Below are 18,777 nucleotides of genomic sequence, written 5' to 3'. Positions count from 1 at the left end.
ATGAATTATTGATGAATGGAATGGGAGATGTGATGAGGTTGAGTGTGATAATGAGGAATAATAATGATTGAATTTGAATGAAGTGATGATAGTGATGATGAGAATAATAATAAAGTTGAGATTTAATGAGATATGAATTGATGATCATAATGAATTAAAAGTACAAGACTTGCAAAATTGAGACAAATTGTTGACCCTTTGTACGTAAGATGTGACCGGGTACTTTAATTTTTCGGGTTTTTCCATGGGTATCCCCCCATGTATAAATTTGAGCTTGGAGTTTTGTCTCCCCTATGGATGATGTTGGGATTTTTTCCATAGATATTATTGAGCTTGGAAATGCGCATACAGAGGGACTGTCCAATGGCTAGCTACCAGGATATGTCGGACTGGCTATGTAACCAACAGATGATATCATTAGCCATATTATAGGCATTCATCATATGCATTCGTATGTTTTGTTTGAGTTTGAATTTGTTTTGGTTTGCCTAATTGCTTAACTGTTATTAATTGCTATCTGAGTTATTTGCTGTAACTGCTATCTATACCTATGCATTCTTTATCTATTTTGCCTGTGTTTGCTTTTGAGAGAATCTCTCTGGCAGGTGGAGGAAGCGTTGAGGATTGTTTCTGATGTGGTACTTTTGAGATTGAGTGTTAGTGATGAATTGATGATAATGTTAATTGATTATGTGATGGCTGGAGGCTATGATTGGTTTCTGATTGAGGTTTTAGTAAAGTATGAAAAATCAAGCTGGTTCAGCATAGACTTAATGAACCTATGCTTGGAACAGATTGGTCATTCATACAGTTTAGAAAATTGATTAAGATTTTGGATTTTTTGGATAATTAAATATTAGTTTTTTAAAAGAGTTTTGGATGATTAGCCGTTGGTTTTTAAAAAATCATAGGACGAACGATAATCAATACCTTGAAATCAATTCTTCTCTTCATACGTATTCTCTTATGACAATTCTTAAACCTTTTACTGAGAATCCTTTCGAGGACGATATTCTCACCCCCTATAGATTTTCTTTTCAGTGATAGGTTCAGGAAGTTTGGTGCGCAAAGCCACGACCGATCTACAAGCTTTATATATATGTGTTGTATTTTATGTTTGTTGGTTTAGTTGAGACTTTACTCCCCATTAATTGTCATTTTGAGATTTTAGAGGGGCAGGACTTGTATTTGAGAAGTTTTGAAAAAGATTATGTATTTATTATTAATATGTGAATATAATTATGCGATTAAGTGAATTAAAGTAAAGACTTTTCGATTTCATAACTAAGGATTCGGTTTATATTCGCGAAGGCTCAATATTAAATAATTATAATATTAAATTAACGAAAAGATAAGTAACGCCTGAATTTTCAGTACGATCATAATGTGTTAAAAGTAAGGATGTTACAGATGCAAACAAAGTTCACCTAGGTGTTCGTGGAGCATACGCGTGTCACTTAAACAAAATCTTAGTTATTACTAAGTAATTAGTCGCCGTTATTGTTTTACGTCATTTATGATGATTTCTACTATTTAGTCATGAGTTACATGTTTATCGTCATGTTGTATTTTAAGGAATCGTAAGTTTGGTGGACCTCACACATGCTTGGCACCGACAATGTCTGCTGACCATGCCCAACTAAATAGCACGATAATTAGTGGCGTTATTTTGCCTATCATCCAAGTCAACTCTTCAGTATCCATCCCGATGTTGTAGAGTGCCATACTATAGAGATATCACTTCAAACCTTCCTATCGAAAAGTATGGCTGGAAAAATAGAAAACAATTGCAAAGATATACGGTAATTGGGAGGAGTCTTACAACAAGCTCCCTGGACTTCTCCAAGTGCTCTAGCAGTGCCTCCCGGAGACCATTGCTGACCTCCAGGTTGTGCCATACTATGTTGATGATTTGCTTGATAGCAAATCCTATCAGTATGACAAAGTATTTTAGTCATTTCTGCTTTGCATTGAAGCTTTCAAATATTGCAAGCAATTTGTTTCCGTAGACATGACTCATTTGTATGGCTCATCATGCTTATTGTATCAGTCACATGGCATCCAACTTCATGACTCGATTTAAGTCCGCGAAAGGAAAACGATATCTTATAAATATAGCGTACCCACCAAGGCAGACAGTTGTTGTGATTGTCCAATCTACTTATGGGATGTTTCATCAGTTGTGGATATGAAAGGGCCATGAGGCACAAGCGCAACTTACAGGTGGCCAATAGTTTTCATAGCGTCACCTTGCAGTATTCGAAAAGAATTTGAAAGATCTACCGAAGATGTGTGTCACACACTGTCACAGATGATCACGGGTGTACAGTGTGGAGGAGCTTGCGTCCCTAGAAGGGTGGAGCCAGATATCGTATCGTGTTAGATTGAACTCTCAGACATGTGATTGTTGCATGTTCCAGTTGTTGCATTTTTTATATCTCCATACAATTGCAGCATGCGTAACGACTAGTATTGAGTGGAGTAGATATGTCGATCTTGTATCCAAGATGGAGTTTGTATTCAAAGTGTACGAGATGGATTGGCCGTCAATTGTGGATGAAAAGTTATGGCCAGAATGATATGGTATGAAGTTGCTATCCGACCCAGTTATGCGAAGAAAGGTTAAAGGTTGACCGATGTCCACAAGCATTAGAAATGAGATAAACCTTGTTGTGCGTTAGAAGAAGTGTTGTGGCTTGTGTAGGTAGGTGAGTCACAAAAGTCGAAGGTTGTCTAAAATGCACCCCACAAAAAACCTGTGATTACATGTATTAGTTTGTATTTACACTGTATTGTATATTATCAATGGAATTGTGCTTCTTATGTTATGTTATCTTCTATGTCTTTTTTATGTTGAGATTATGTTTTAAGAATTATTATTTGTGCTAATACATTGTTTTAGATAAGATATTATATCAGTAATTTTTTATACATGTATCTTGTTCTCATCATACATGAAATACATTAATAAAGATGATAGTATCTTATCTCATTTGTAAATTAGAAATATTACTAGTCTTTTCTTGCTTATTTCAACTATGCCAATAACAAAATAGTTTATAAGAAACTCGTCCATGCTGAGGACAAAATATGTAATAAAGGATATAATCATAAATTAATTTATGGGTGTCTATAGCTATAAGTGTAAAATTTAATATTTATTTTATTTAGGAAAAGTATATAGAACCCACACACACAGACCTCTCTCTCTCTCACCGTTAGGCCCTCTCCGCCTCTGCCCTCACCCAATATTCTGCAACTTCTCAGACTGAAAGTGACGCAATAATGCATTGAGTTGCTGGTGTTGCGATCCAAAGAGTGACTTAGTTTGTTAAAGGAGTGCCCATTTTCCAGTGAAGAGATCGTAGGAACCCATTTCAAGAACGCCATCAGTGGTTGGAATGTGTATGAGAGTTCGGATGCCATGCATGTAAGCTTCTTTAGCTCTGTCATAGTCGTAGAATTAAAGGTCCCCATTGAGCCAGATGGGAGACCCCGAACCGAAGGCCTTCTCGGGTAGCGAAGAAATATGAAGCTTTGCCCATAGGGAAGGTGCGTGTCAAAGACATCACGTAGATACCTTTAAATCGGTCTCTACCTTGCACTTGGTTCAGCTTCAGGAATTGTTTAAGGAAGCAGTGATGGAGCACGAATTGTCCTTGAATAATTACAGAAATATAAAAAAAACATTTCATTTAATATGAAAAAAAATCCTTAATACTTAACAAAAGAAATATTCAATTATATTTTGGCAAAAATAATTAGATATCTATAAAATAAAAAAAATTATGAAATTCTTAAAGAAATAGAAACATTCATATTTGCAATACAAAAAAAATCGAAAAATATATAAAAGAACATCATTTCAGTATGAAAAAGAAACATTTCGATACTTAGCAGAAGAAACATTCATGTATATTAACTTATTTTTATTAAGATGAATTTTGAGGTCCAGCCCATTAAAAAGTTGGCAGGAGTTAGCTAAATCCCCTCTTGATTCTTAGCAAAATTCTTTTATTTATTAAAAAAAACCCTAGTAAATTAGTAAAAATTTGGATCTTCTAAATTTTAAATTTTACTTTAGAGAATAAAGTATAATCTTTCACTATTTATTTTATAAGTGGGATCAAGAATAAATATGAGAAAAAAATTATTTAAAAATAAAAGATCACATTTTACCCTTTAAATTAAAAATAAAAAATTTAGAGGATTCAAATTTAATTAGTAATATCCTATAGTCAATAATTGTCGTAGACTCGTAGTAATACTAATTTCAGGGTGCTTGGTTGTTAAGCAATAGGCACGTTAGCGCTTCTGGAGTAGTCGCAGTGGAAGCAAAAGGGATAGCATAACATTGGAAGTCGCAAAGAAAAAGAAACTGAAACGTCAAAGTGATCAAACTAGATCACCGCCGATCTAACCCTCTTTCTTCTCTTCTCTTCTCTTCTTTTCTCTTATATTCCTAAGATTTCGTCCTATTTTCAATTCTGAGCCTGAGGTATGTCAGTATAACCACTATTCTTATGAAATCATTATTGTTATTACTTTGCGTGCCATAGATTTAATTGATTGATTAATTGCAGTTTTGAAGGGATGGATTCGAGTTTAGGGCAACAGGAATTCGATTATCTGTTCAAATTGTTGATGATTGGGGACTCTGGTGTTGGCAAGAGCAGCCTACTCCTCAGTTTCACCTCTGATGATTTTCAAGATCTCTCCCCCACCATTGGTCAGTGTGCTCTCTCTTCTGCATCTTTGATTATGTCACTCACTGTTTCTATGTGTTGTTTGATTTGAAGTTTCCTTCTTCAGGTGTTGATTTTAAGATCAAATATGTTACTATCGGTGGTAAACAGCTCAAGCTTGCCATTTGGGATACTGGTATGCATTCTTTCTGTTTGATTTAATGTCTGAGTCACTCTATATATATATCTCCATTTGTCTATACTTTAACTTTAATAATGCAGCTGGTCAAGAGAGATTCAGAACGCTCACAAGCTCTTACTACCGAGGGGCACAAGGGATCATTATGGGTAAATCTCTATTCTCTTGAATCACTTGAATTTTCATTGCAACCTAATACAAGAGAATAATAATTCATTGGATAGAAAGAATGCTTTTTGGTTTCACATGTCCCATCCCCCAAGGTGGTTTCACTGTTGAGATCTGTATTTTAGGGTTTGCTGCTTATTCTCAATGTTTTGTACCTTTAACCATTGCAGTTTATGATGTAACGCGACGGGAAACATTTACAAATCTTTCTGACATATGGGCAAAGGAAATTGACCTCTATTCAACAAATCAAGACTGCATCAAGATGCTTGTGGGAAACAAAGTAGACAAGGTACCTTCATTTGGGGTTTTTACATGGTATTTATAAGAAAATACAATAAATCCTTTTCTCATTCAGTGGGGGCTTTCGCGTGAATCTTGAATTTCATGTACTCTTATAGAGGATTCTGTTGTTAACATTCATATCATTGATTTTGCTACCGGTTTTTCGATTCCACCTTAAACTTTGGATGTGTATAGTTGGCCAAAAAAAAACATATCACATTCAGTTTCTTGTTTGATTCCTGCATCTTATCATTTTCTTGTGCCAATAGAGGAAACTTGACTTTTTGACTTGCATGTTTTTCAGGAGAGTGAAAGAGTTGTGACAAAGAAAGAGGGAATAGAATTTGCCAGGGAATATGGTTGCCTGTTTACTGAATGCAGTGCTAAAACTCGGGTTAATGTACAACAATGCTTTGAAGAGCTTGTTTTGAAGGTATGTTAAGCGACTTATGCGCATTTCCTAATATTATCTTTGACAATTAAGCATGCTGCATCATAGATTCCTCTTGCTCCATACAAATAACATTCTACTATCACTTTTGAAGGCTATGATTATTCTTTTTCTGTATTCTCTCTGGCTCTCTGCTCTGTTTTCTGTTGAATGAGATATGGAGGGTAGAAATGTTTAAATTTTTTTTTTGTTCTTTTTTGGGAATGCTTTTCTTCTTTTCTTCTTTTGGTTGTATGCAGATTTTGGATACACCTAGCCTCTTAGCCGAGGGTTCTAAAGGGGTCAAGAAGAACATTTTCAAGGAGAGGCCACCCGAAACTGATACATCCACGAGTAGCTGTTGCTGATAGTAAGAAGTTATCTCACTCGAAAGTCAAAACCTACCTTTTGACCATTAAGATCTGAGAGAGCATAGCAATACATCTATATTCAAAATCAGATTCCTAACATCTATTGTAATTTAGCAACGATGGAACCATTGTTCACTATTTTGTCCAGAATATTACGAGTAATATGATGATGAGGGTTGTTGTCTACATTTTCTTTAGTTCTTTTTGTTATTTTAGCACATTTAGTTTGATGTGTAGATATGCAAAATCTATAACAAATCATGGATGTTATTACTTTCAAGGAATGCGGTTTTATACTGTATGCATACTGATAACTGATAAGGTTCCACAAGGTTATCCACCTGATGTCATGTTAAAACTGTTGACATTACTTGACGTGGGAAATACTAAAGCTATATGTTTTTTGGTAATCTGAAGGCTACTTGAATGATCGAATCATCCGAAACCTGAATTTTAAATGTTATTGATGATCTATTACGAAAATTATACATTTAATTTTACCTTTTGCAGCTATAAAGTTCTAATATTTCACTTTGAAATATACTATATACATTTAACCTTACATTAAACATAAAACAACCTACATTTGATTTTGCTAGTCCTACCAATCGTCCGCGAGTTTATATCATGTGCGAGTCTATGATAACTATCAAAATAATTTCTCAATTAATGTAATTTATATGTGTATTAAATTTGTTGAGGAAAGACAGAGAGTATGTAAAGGATATAACTTATAAGTGTTGATATGCAATAGTAGCTACTGTCTACTAATTCTGACCATTAAATATTTAGTGATGTTGCAAAATATCTCCTAAAAGGCGTCAGAGTTAGTTAAGCTTATGGTTGTGGTGACTCCGTCCTTCTCCTTCCAATTGCAAACAGAGACAAGCATGGTGCGTGCGTGCAGAGCACCTCCCATTTCCCATCTTCCTCCATGGAACCCCAAAACCCCATCTTCTTTAAGCAGGCGCGTGTTCCTCTTGTCTCTGCCCCTCTCTTCAGCCTTCCTTCAATCATCTTCCTATGCTGCCACCACAGTGTATGACCCAGTAAGCCCTTCTGAGAAAGATGCAAGCACTTTGATTTCACTCAGAGTCTCTGAAGCTGTGAACTTGTTGGAAAAAGGCAAAGAATTGCAAGCTCGCGGTGACTTCAATGGCGCTCTTGACTGCTTTTCCAAGGTCTGCTACCCAATTTCATATAATTTTTTTTTTCTAATATTCTAAATGCAAATTTTGGTGTCTTAACCTGTGGTTCACTTCTCACTTTTTAAGGTTATTGAAAGCTATAAAGACTTGGCATTCTCAGAGTACGCAAGGGTAGGAAGAGCACTTGCACTCTATGAAGTTGGTGACAGAGAAGAAGCCATTGCAGAGATGGAAGACGTTTCCGTATCTCTAAAGGGCTATCCAGGTATTCTATTTTTATAATAGAGCATATGCATTCCAGAAACGGCAAGAAAGATTCTCACTTTTCTCTAATGGCATGGTTGCAGAAGTACATGCAGCTCTTGCAGCAGCCTTATATGCAGATAAGCATGCTCCATTGCTTGCTGAGAACCAGTTCACCATTGCGACACTGCTTGATCCCCATTTCACAGACCTTTCATATGTCAGAGACACCAAGCACTGGCCTCCAAGTTTGATTAGTTCTCTGCAGCACTTCATCACACTATCTTAGCACTTCATTCATACATATTGTACTATACCCATGCTTAGTACTTAGTAGTGTCACCTAAATGTATAACCCTCTTTTTTTTTTATTCATTATTTTAACTCTTGTTCTGAATTGTAATAAACTGTGATCTGATATAAATTTTGATCTCAAAAAACATAAATATCGATAAACTAGTTTTTAAACATTCTGAAGCATATGATCTTATCTTAAAGAACTAAAGCTTCAGAAAATTTTAATCTATCATTGGAATGTATGTGGATGCATACTGATCTAGTAAAGATAAATACCAAATGTCCTAACACTCATAGTAATATGGTTTTTTTTTTCCAGGTTAGAAACAACGCATATTTAGTTATAAAGACTAGTTTTTTTTTTAGTTTCCAAGGGAGTCCTCCAACCTGGCAGGCCAAGAACTAATCCACTGTGATACTGATACTGAATTCCATTTAAGGGTTTGTCGCTGGTCAATGAGTTGCTGTATACACAAAGCGATTAGTCACTGTTATTGTTTTTTACTGGAATGGAGAATTCTTATTGGACGGTCAATTGTCAATGTGCCAAAGCCCAATCATAATCCTTTATTATCTCTAATCACAGCCTTCAAAACTTAAAAAAGATAGATACATGTTGATTTATATGTATCGCCAATTATTTTGAGGAGGGCAACGATACACCTAAACTCATTGCTTACCAAACAAAAAACCCTCTCGTGTCCTGAGATCGAGATAGCACATTCAGTACTTGTTTTTGTTGCTTTCTGTTCAAATTTAGAGGACGGGGGCAGAAAGCTAATGAGAAACATACATTCCATTCAAACCAAGTCCCATCAATGGTCAACGTACATGGTGTGTGGTCCATGCAGCGAACATTTGACCACAGAAAAGGTAATAAATGGAAATTAAAAAGAATTTGCCATTGAGTTGAGTTGATGCCAGCAATTCAACGCAAGATCAAAAGATGTTTGATACGATAATAGTGCACGATGAATTTCTAGTATTCTCAAGAAGTTTGTGTTTCCGTTCAATTATTCATAGATCTTACATGTTATACGGGAACAAATATGGCGGCATTATACCCCATAAATTATACACACTATATACCTTTTTTTGTTACAGAACTCGCATTATTAATTAACATTGACATCATCCATGCCTACTTTGGCACCTGAACCCACTTGGATTTGAGCAATTTGAGGAGCATTCTGGTCTTTGATTTAGTAGTGGTGGCACAATGACTCTGCATAAGCAACAGCAACTTTGTCATAACCCCAGCACCAATGGCTTGTTCTCTTGCACTTATATAATCACCACAAACAATGGAAAGTGCCTCAACAGCACTATCACTGCAATCTTGATCACATTTTACACTGAACACCAACTTCACCAAAGTATCAACCCCGTTTGGGTGACTCACCAATGTCTCTCTACCACTCTCTAGCTCCAGTAGTTTTACTGCTATTCCCATTGCTATTGAAGTCAGAAGTTTCTTGTTTTGTCCTCTAATTTGAGTAATCTCATTACCTGATGATGATGAAATCATTGAAATGTATGTTATGATCCCTTCTATTGCTCCTTCTCTCACCAAACTCTCTCTGTTGGAATTCAATGAACACAGTGCTAAAATGGCCTTAACTGCATCCTCAGAAGCATCACAATTTTGAACAAGTACTAAAACAATCTCATGCATTAGTTTCTGAGTGTTTCCAAAAACATAACATAACTCTTGTGTTGTCTCAGATGATGATGCTGACTCTATAATATGACATAAGCTAGATTTAACAGAAATTGTGCCTTTTTCAAATAACACCACAAATGTTGCTAATTTAGACTCATCATCTTTGATAATATTTAGAGCCTCCAAATCATAACCAAGATGCAGCAGTTTCACAATGCAACCAAGTGCAATCTCTATAAATTTCATGCGATCATTATTTGATACAGCATGAGATTCTTCTATTGTTCCTCCTCTAAAAACTAGTTCCAAGAGCAGAGGCAAAAAACCAAGTTGTACGAAACATGATCTGCTGAAAGAACTATACTCACCAGAAAAGAAGACATTGATTTTCTCAAGTACTTGGAGCTTGTTCTCTAAGGTATCATCCTCTTGAGATTGAAGGGTGTGTTTCAAAGCAGCTAGAGAATCAATAGTTGCAGAGTTACCAGGGTGAAATGGAGGACCAAGTTGAAGCCACTGGTGGATCAAGTGGCGGAGAGTGTGGTTGGGAACAATGGAAGGGTCATGGAGCTTCTGCATTGTGACAGGGCATATCAGGTTACCTGTACCTAACCATTTCTCTATGCTTGATCTGTCATAGGTTTGACCAGTGCATAGAGTCACTGGATCTTCAAACAAGTCCAAACTGATAGGGCATCTGAATACGTGTGGAATGGTCATTTCAGGTTCACTCATGGAAAATTAAATGACAACCTGAGGATGTTTGATTGATGATTCCAAGTCAAGTAACAAAGAAGAAAAAATAAACAGCTGTTAGATCTCAAAAGGTGCTTTTATTGAGTTCTTGACATATGATGTGGGGCTTAATTTCAGGAAGATATTAAAAATGGTATCAGAATTAAAGTAGAAAAGGAGAAGAATGAGAACAGAAACTAAAAAGTGGTGAGTGAATGATACGTTGGAAGTGGGATGGTGGATAAAATAAAATAAATTAATACCAATTAAAAGTGAATAAAATATTGCATTAGAAAATGACAATTAAAAGTGAATAAAATAAATACCAATTACCATACATTAAATAACAATATTCTTATAGAACTATTTGAAAAACCATCTATCAAGTACTATTAATAGGTACCACTATTAGTTACATTTTTTTAAAATTTCATTATCATTAATTTTACTTCATTAACCATACAATTTTTGTACAAGTTAATAATCAACCTTGCAAAAAGAGTAATTGCAAAAGAACGAATCCGATTATAGCAAAGTGGGATTGTAACTAAACGTAGTACTAATACAAAAAAGGCAAAGCCTAATAGTAGTACTATTGTAGAACAAAAATTATAGAATAGCTGTGAGAATGGTCCCCAGTCCAGCATATTACTTTATCAACCAGTCAAACAAGAAATTGAAAACAAAAAGAAAAGGAAGAAGAAAAGAAATCAATGCCGTCAAACTGCCCAACTAAAATGGAGAAATTTATTGTAGTTAACATATTTAAAGTTTGATTAAATACACCTACAGGGACAACTGTCGCTTGGCTTTTGTGAGAGAGAAAGGGGGGAAAAATGATCTTCGCATAGATTAAAAAAAAAAAAAGAGTATTTTTTATCGTTCCATATTTTTGTAGTATATAAGAAATATAGTGTAATCGAACAAACTTTTTATCAGATTTCCTAGTTTTCATAAGTGAATTGTTTTTTCATCTTCATTAAGTCATTTGCCAGCAATCAATTTTAATCCACATCTTTGTGCCCTTTGTCACACGAGTAGGTGGGGCAAAAGCCTATTAACTTGGTTAAGTGTTTTAATTCGCCTAGAACAGCAGGTGAGTTTGGCCACAGGGAGAAACTGGAATTGACAAAGAGGCAAACGACTGATTTATACTAGTACTAAATATTTCTAGTGTGTAGAAATTCTTGCCTTTGAACACTATTTTGTCTTCCACTACTCAATCGAGCTCTCTAGTCCACTATCTAGTGAAAGCAATCTTGATGGCTGTCATTTGTTTTCGGTTCTGTGAGTTGAACCATATCCTGAATAATTGGTGTTTGAACTAGAGCAATATTAAAAAATGAAAATGATGCTATGAAGCAATTCTGGTGGTATAAGAAAGAACTGAAAGAAAGTATGTATTTAGCTAACAAATCCTCCAAGGGAACTTGTTAAGGAGAAGGTTTAATTATTTTGTTGGTTTCTATAGTTTTACCAAATTTATAATTAGGTCTTTATACTTTTTTTTTTTCTTTCAATTGGATTCTTACACTTTTTTTAATTCTGTAATTAGATTCTTTCTGTGTCAAAAACATTAAAATTAACGGAATATTCTTCTAAAAAAATTATTTGTTTAAAGATTTAATTAAGTTTTTAATTGTAATGTTGAGATATATACAGTGTATTTGGAATGTTACAGAAAATAATTAAAATGAAGTGGCTATGATGTTATCAACATTTTACATCAAGAAATTCAATCAAATATGACAAACAAAAATCAACACATGATGTCAATCAGATTATAAACTTTAAACCTCAGTCTTAACAAAATGAAGCAAGAGCAGTTGACAGGGAACCAATGAATATCCATCCATTCCTCTTTCATTTTAAATAGAATAAAAAATAATTAAAGAGATATTCCTTACCAATGCAGGAATAAATGTGAATCCTGGGAAAATAAAATAGCTCATCTGAAAGGCAACACAGTGCTCTCCCCAATTGAACATGTTGCATCAATATCTTCAACAAGTTTAAATGACTATTTGGGGGAGCCACTGATAGATTCAACATTTGAATTTTCAACCCCTTCATTGAACAGAACAACACAACAGCTCCTTGGTATCCACGTCATTAAACAACCATGATATAAGTTAGCCTAAGAAGGGTTCAAACATAAAAACCCAGCGAGACCACCTGCTCAAATCAGACAACGTAGGTGCCTTAAAGATTTCAATTGCATTTTTTGCTGTACAGTTTTTGAGCTTGTTTTCTGGATCATCTGCGACTTATCTGTAGTTATCTCATACAAATTATCTCTATTGAAGTGGTGAGCTGCAGTTTCCATATATTTCATTATCGATGTCAAAATAGGTTGAAATTTTTCTAACAACACAAAATTTCCTATTAGTGATTCACAGAGAAAAAAACATTAGCAAAGCTGCGCAACAATGGTCCCAGTCCTAATATTTCAAATTCATCAACGCCTTCATTTCTACTGTTAAGTTTAAGTTGATTTTGAATTGTATAAATGATGACAAATATTTTTTGGATTGAAAGCCCAATATTGTTTAATGTGTGCTTTATTATGTCAGACCCATAACACATCTCATTACCAAACAAACAATGAAGCTGGTCCATGTGATTATTCAAGCATATAAACAAGCCCAAAACTAGCTTATGTTTCAGCAATGTAAAAGAGCCAAAACTCCTCCTTGTGTCACCATTCAGCAATTATATGGTTATGTATTTGCTAAAAGTAACAAGAGGGCAGCTGGAAAAAAGAGAAAGGACATGTGTTACTCTAATAAAGCAAGAAGGACAGCTGGTACACCCCACTAACCCAAGGACATCAGCAGAGCACCACCTTGGATCGTGGTTGAGCAAAACACAAACTTGCATAGAGCAGCAGCAGTAGAAAAATGGAGCAAAATAAAAAAGGAGAGCATGCTAAGGAAGAAAGCCAAGCCAAGGACCACAGAGGTAGTGGACGAGCTCCTCATCCAGCAGAGATAGTAGAGCATGAGGAAGAAGGACTACTTGCTAGTTGTGACAGCTACAACGGGCAGCAAGGACAAGCAAAAGGAAGAAGCAAAAATCAAGGCAAGCAGAAGATATATAAGAAGCTTCATTCCATCATTTCAAAGCAAGAAAAAGAAAGCACACATTCAGAGCACCATCTCAAACATTGAGCTGGAATCTTTTTCTTCTACTCGAGCTTAATTTCTGATCTTTGTGTTACGGTTGTCTTGTGTCATTTTCTGTTTTAAAAGGCAAATATTGAGAGGTTGAAAAAGCCAAGAGAGAAAAGGCATGAGTGATGCAGAATAGCCACTGATTTCTGATGTATTGCCCTTTGCCAAGTTGGGTGAGCACTTGGTGAGTCTGAATCTGTTTAGATTCCCCTTCCTAGTTGGGTCAGCACTATGGGAAGCTAAGTTTTGGTGTAGAAAGCTTAGGGGTAGATACTAGTTGAATTAGGGAGTAATTCAATAGTATTGGTGTATGTAATATGAGAATTTTAGTGAAAATTCTACCATAGTTTGTGGTGGAGACTGGATGTAGGATTCATTGCACGTTGAATCCGAACCAGGATATATGCTGGTCTTCATCTTTTCATCCCTACTCTTTACTCATTCTGCACATGAGATAAAATAAAATAATCTCCTGCAACTCGAGCAACAGCTGAAACAGAGTTTGAAACTTTAAGTTTTAAGCCAACTTGATTCAACCCCCCTTCTCAAGTTCAACTAGAACCATCAATTGGTATCCAGAGCAAGGTCTCAAGGAGTCAAGCTTCACAGCTTGGAGTAAAGATCCATGGCCAACAACATGAATCCCAACATCGTGGCTTTCACTCTCACTGAAGGACAGTCTAATAATAGACCTCCCTATTTCAATGGCAGCAACTATTCCTACTGGAAAGAAAGAATGAGAATCTTCGTGTAGTCAATCGACTACAACATCTGGAAGATTATCCTCAACGGACCAGACGTTCCCACAAAGTAAAATTCTGATGGAGAAGTTGTGGCAAAAGAAGACAATGAGTGGACAGAGGAAGAAAAGAAGAAGGTTGAACTAAAGGCCAAGGCTATCAACCTGATGCACTGTGCAATCAGTTTTGAAGAATTCAGAAAAGTGTCAAGGTGCAAGACGGCTAAAGAAATATGGGACAAGCTCAGACTCACTCATGAAGGCACTAAGCAAGTGAGGAAAATCAGAATCGACATGCTGATGAAAGAGTATGAAATGTTCAGTATGAAGGAGGATGAGAGCATCGATCAAATGTTCGAAAGGTTCTCAATAATCATCAACAATTTGGACGCCATGGGAAGAAACTACTCTGAAGAAACCTTAGTAAGGAAGATCCTGAGAAGTCTTACTAAGAAATGGGAAGTAAAAGCACAACCATCTCTGAAAGGAATGATTTGATCAAAATCACCTATGATGAGCTAAGAGGCAAGCTGCTGGCTTATGAAACCACTCACATGTCTCAAGACAAAGATGACAAAAAGAAAAGTATAGCACTAAAATCAAGAATGACAGCAAAGGAAGAAGAATCTGATGACAGTTTCTTAGATGAAGAAATGGTGCTCTTTGCAAGAAAAATGAGAAGGTTACTTATATTCAAAAGCAAAGGCAAAGGAAGCTCTTCATCCAAAGACGTCAAAAAGGATCAAGTCAAGTTCACATGCCATCACTGCAAAGAACCAGGTCACTTCAAGTCAGATTGCCCTCAACTTAAGAAAGGCGAAAAATCCAAGAAAGACAAAAAGAAGGTGATGATGGCAACATGGGAGGACTTGGAGAACGACACCAGCTCAGAGAGCTCAGATTAAGAAGCTCAGCTATGTCTGATGGCAGATCATGATGATGAAAATGAGGTAGATCTCTCTGACTTATCTATTGATGAACTTCACTATATTATCAAAGACATTTCTGTGAACTCTAAGAAACTCTTGTATAAGTATGCTAAATACAAGAAAGAAAACGAGGCATTGATGACAAAAAATGATCTTCTTTTGAAAAAGGTTAAAGCTACTGAAACAGGTAATGAAAATTTTTTAAAAGAAGAAAATAGTTCTTTGCGAGCTGAATTAGAGAAATTCAAACTCAAGCATGAAGTTACTGCTTCCACTGATTTGATTTCTGAAAACAAAAAGTTGAATAAACAAATAAAAAATTTGAATGAAGACTTAGCAAAGTTTGTTCAAGGTTCTCAAAATCTGAACAAACTGCTTGCTTGTCAAAGGTTTGGGTCTAAAAAATCTGGACTTGGATTCAAAGAGGAAAATAAGGCTGTTTTCAAACAAAACTTTAAAAAATCCGAAGCCTCCTCTTCCAAGCTTTTCAAACCAAAAGGATTCAGCAAACCTCAAAAATTAGTGAGCAAGAATCAATGCTACAAGTGCAATAGAAATGGTCATAATCCTCCTCAATGTTTCATCTTTTTTAAGTCCTTTGGTAATGATAGTAAATTATATAAAGTTGTTCATGATTTTAATGCTCTTGGGCAACCAAGAAGAATTCACATCAAAGGATCCAAATGGATTTGGATACCTAAGGTTAGTTGAAGAGCATGCAGGTTTGCCTTACATCCAAGAAGAAAATGGACATGTGGTATCTTGATAGTGGATGTTCAAGGCATATGACCGGAAGGGATACTTTCTTCATTAAACTCAACAAGTATGATGGAGGATTTGTCACTTTTGGAGATAATGGTAAAGGTAAAATAATTGCCATTGGTAAGGTTGGCAAAGATTTTTCTACTTGCATTGATAGTGTCTTTTTAGTTGATGGGTTGAAGCATAATCTATTGACCATATGTCAATTGTGTGACCTTAGATATGCTGTAGGCCTGTAACTTTTAGGAAATCTGATTGTAGAGTCATAAATGAGAAAACAGGGGCTGTTTTATTTGTTGTCAAAAGAAGTGACAATGTGTATGGTATCACTCTAGATGATCTAAAAGTTCAAAATGTAACTTGTTTCTCTTCAATGGAATCTGAAAAATGGATGTGGCATAAGAGGTTAGGACATGCTAGCATGTTCCAAATCTCTAAGCTTGTAAAGAGAGGCTTAGTTAGAGGTCTTCCTAATATAAAATTTGATAAGGACATCATTTATGATGCTTGTCAAATGGGTAAACAAATAAAAACCTCTTTCAAACCCAAGGAAGATGTCTCTACTAAGAAACCATTGGAGTTGTTACATCTTGATCTGTTTGGACCAACTAGGACTCAAAGTCTTAGAGGAAAGAGTTATGGCATGGTAATTGTGGATGAATATACTAGATTTGGTTGGGTGTTCTTTCTTGCTCATAAACATGAGGCCTTTTCTGTTTTTGAGAAATTCAGCAAAAAGATTCAAAATGAAAAAGGTTTAAAAATTGTTTCAATTAGAAGTGATCATGGTAAAGAATTTGAAAATAAATACTTTGAATCCTTTTGTGATGAACAAGGCATATCACATAACTTCTCTTTTCCAAGAACACCTCAAAAAAATGGTGTTGTGAAAAGAAGAAATAGAAGTTTACAAGAAATGGCTAGAGCTATGTTATGTGAATATAAAATTCCCAAGTTCTTATGGGCTGAAGCTGTGAATATAGCTTGCTATGTTTTAAATAGAACCATCATTAGGAAGTTTTTGAAGAAAATCCCATATGAACTTTGGAAAGGGCATCCTCCCAATCTTAGTTATTTTCATGTGTTTGGCTGCAAGTGTTTCATACTGAATATCAAAGAAAATCTAGGAAAATTTGATCCTAAAACACATGAAGGTATTTTTCTGGGTTATTCCACTCTTAGTAAGGCCTATAGAATTTATAACAAGAACTCCAAAACTGTTGAGGAAACCATGCATGTCACATTCTGTGAGTCTAACACTGTTTCTAGTATTTGCATTGATGATAGTCCAGGTTTTGAAGCTGACTTGTCCAAGAATGCTGAGTCAGTTCCACAAAATTCAAGTTCTCATGAAGCCACACCTGCTAGCAGCAAAAATCCCAATTCTGCAGGAGACAATTTGGAATTATCTCCTGTCGCAACAGAAAATACTGATGCAGAGGCCATTGTTGATCAAGAGGAATCTGAATCCTCAACCCAAAACAGAAGGCCCAGGGAATGAAAGTTTCTTAAAAACTATCCTAAGAAATTCATAATTGGTGATCCCTACAAAGGAATATCAACTAGATCATCTTTGAAAAGAAATGAAACCAACAACTTAGCTCTTATATCAAAGATTGAACCTCAAAATGTCCAAGAAGCTCTTGTTGATCCATCTTGGGTGTTAGCCATGGAGGAGGAATTGCAGCAGTTTGAGAAAAATCAGGTCTGGACATTGGTGCCTCACTCAAATGGGAAGAAGGTTACTGGCACTAAATGGATTTTCAGAAACAAGTTGGGAGAAGATGGAACCATTGTCAGAAACAAAGCCAGATTAGTAGCTCAAGGCTATGATCAAGAAGAAGGGATTGACTTCGATGAATCCTTTGCACCAGTAGCTCGAATGGAAGCCATCAGATTGCTCCTTGCTTATGCAGCTCATTGTGGCTTCAAGCTATTTCAAATGGACGTAAAGTGTGCTTTTCTCAATGGCATAATAGATAGAGAGGTTTATGTGGCTCAACCACCTGGGTTTGGAAACAAATCTTTTCCTAACCATGTTTTCAAACTAGCTAAAGCTTTATATGGTTTGAGACAAGCTCCTAGAGCTTGGTATGAGAGGCTTAGCTCATTTTTATTGAAAAACCAATTTCAAAGAGGAGCCACTGACACCACTTTATTTATTAAGAATTATAATGATCATTTTATTCTTGTGCAAGTCTATGTTGATGATATTATCTTTGGTTCAGCTAATGAGGACTTGTGTGTAGATTTTGCTAAGCTTATGACAAATGAATTTGATATGAGCATGATGGGAGAGCTCAATTTCTTTCTAGGCTTGCAAATAAAGCAAATTGCAGAAGGCATATTGGTGCACGAATTATGAATCACACTTTTCACAACTCGTACCACTAACCAGCAAGTGCACTGGGTCGTCCAAGTAATACCTTACGTGAGTAAGGGTTGAATCCCACGGAGATTGTTGGTTTGAAGCAATCTATGGTTATCTTGTAAATCTTAGTCAGGAAGTCAATTATGTTTATCAGTTGAATTGCGAATAACCAAGAGAGCATAAATTAAAGGTTACTTGTTATGCAGTAATGGAGAATATGTTGGAGTTTTGGAGATGCTTTGTCTTCTGAATCTCTGCTTTCCTCTGTCTTCTTGTTCACGCACGCACGTCCTCCTATGGCAAGCTGTGTGTTGGTGGATCACCGTTGTCAATGGCTACCTTCCATCCTTCCAGTGAAAACTACGCTCACGCGCTCTGTCACAGCACGGCTAATCACCGGTTGGTTCTCGATCCGGTTGGAATAGGATTTACTATCCTTTTGCGTCTGTCACTAACGCCCAGCCCTCAGGAGTTTGAAACTCGTCACAGTCATTCAATCCTTGAATCCTACTCGGAATACCACAGACAAGGTTTAGACTTTCCGGATTCTCATGAATGCCGCCCTCAGTTCTAGCTTAT

General features: G+C 35.9%; 3 protein-coding genes across 4 annotated transcripts; 2 read left to right on the top strand and 1 right to left on the bottom strand.

Moving 5' to 3' along the window:
* Positions 4,280-6,418, top strand: LOC107630939 (ras-related protein RABC1). 2 transcript variants are annotated; one of them, XM_016334236.2, is made up of 7 exons: positions 4,280-4,498; positions 4,584-4,729; positions 4,813-4,881; positions 4,968-5,033; positions 5,223-5,344; positions 5,642-5,770; positions 6,028-6,418. In XM_016334236.2, the coding sequence occupies exons 2-7, from the start codon at positions 4,594-4,596 to the stop codon at positions 6,133-6,135; spliced, it is 630 nt and encodes a 209-aa protein (XP_016189722.1). In that variant the 5' UTR covers positions 4,280-4,498; positions 4,584-4,593; the 3' UTR covers positions 6,136-6,418. The 2 variants fall into 2 exon arrangements, with proteins under 2 accessions (XP_016189722.1, XP_020974948.1); XM_021119289.1 differs by having other exon boundaries at positions 4,282-4,498; positions 4,592-4,729.
* On the top strand, positions 6,883-7,985 carry LOC107634619. Its single transcript, XM_016338040.2, has 3 exons — positions 6,883-7,319; positions 7,413-7,551; positions 7,634-7,985. Exons 1-3 carry the CDS (start codon positions 6,978-6,980, stop codon positions 7,816-7,818), a joined length of 666 nt encoding a protein of 221 aa, XP_016193526.1. The 5' UTR covers positions 6,883-6,977; the 3' UTR covers positions 7,819-7,985.
* Positions 8,809-10,426, bottom strand: LOC107634620 (U-box domain-containing protein 26-like). The gene has a single exon (XM_016338042.2). It carries the CDS (start codon positions 10,222-10,224, stop codon positions 8,968-8,970), a length of 1,257 nt encoding a protein of 418 aa, XP_016193528.1. The 5' UTR covers positions 10,225-10,426; the 3' UTR covers positions 8,809-8,967.

This window comes from Arachis ipaensis, chromosome B03 (genome assembly GCF_000816755.2).
Source record: "Arachis ipaensis cultivar K30076 chromosome B03, Araip1.1, whole genome shotgun sequence".
In the NCBI taxonomy this organism is placed as follows: Eukaryota; Viridiplantae; Streptophyta; class Magnoliopsida; order Fabales; family Fabaceae; genus Arachis; species Arachis ipaensis.
This window is presented reverse-complemented; position numbering and strand designations above follow the sequence as displayed.

Excerpts from the sequence above, each read along its gene's own strand:
- LOC107630939 (XM_016334236.2), top strand. The coding sequence starts at position 4,594 with ATGGATTCGAGTTTAGGGCAACAGGAATTCGATTATCTGTTCAAATTG. Across the intron at positions 5,034-5,222 it reads GGCACAAGGGATCATTATGG|TTTATGATGTAACGCGACGG; the intron begins GTAAATCTCTAT and ends TAACCATTGCAG. Across the intron at positions 5,345-5,641 it reads TGGGAAACAAAGTAGACAAG|GAGAGTGAAAGAGTTGTGAC; the intron begins GTACCTTCATTT and ends CATGTTTTTCAG.
- LOC107634619 (XM_016338040.2), top strand. The coding sequence starts at position 6,978 with ATGGTTGTGGTGACTCCGTCCTTCTCCTTCCAATTGCAAACAGAGACA. Across the intron at positions 7,320-7,412 it reads CTCTTGACTGCTTTTCCAAG|GTTATTGAAAGCTATAAAGA; the intron begins GTCTGCTACCCA and ends TCACTTTTTAAG. Across the intron at positions 7,552-7,633 it reads ATCTCTAAAGGGCTATCCAG|AAGTACATGCAGCTCTTGCA; the intron begins GTATTCTATTTT and ends GCATGGTTGCAG.
- LOC107634620 (XM_016338042.2), bottom strand. The coding sequence starts at position 10,224 with ATGAGTGAACCTGAAATGACCATTCCACACGTATTCAGATGCCCTATC.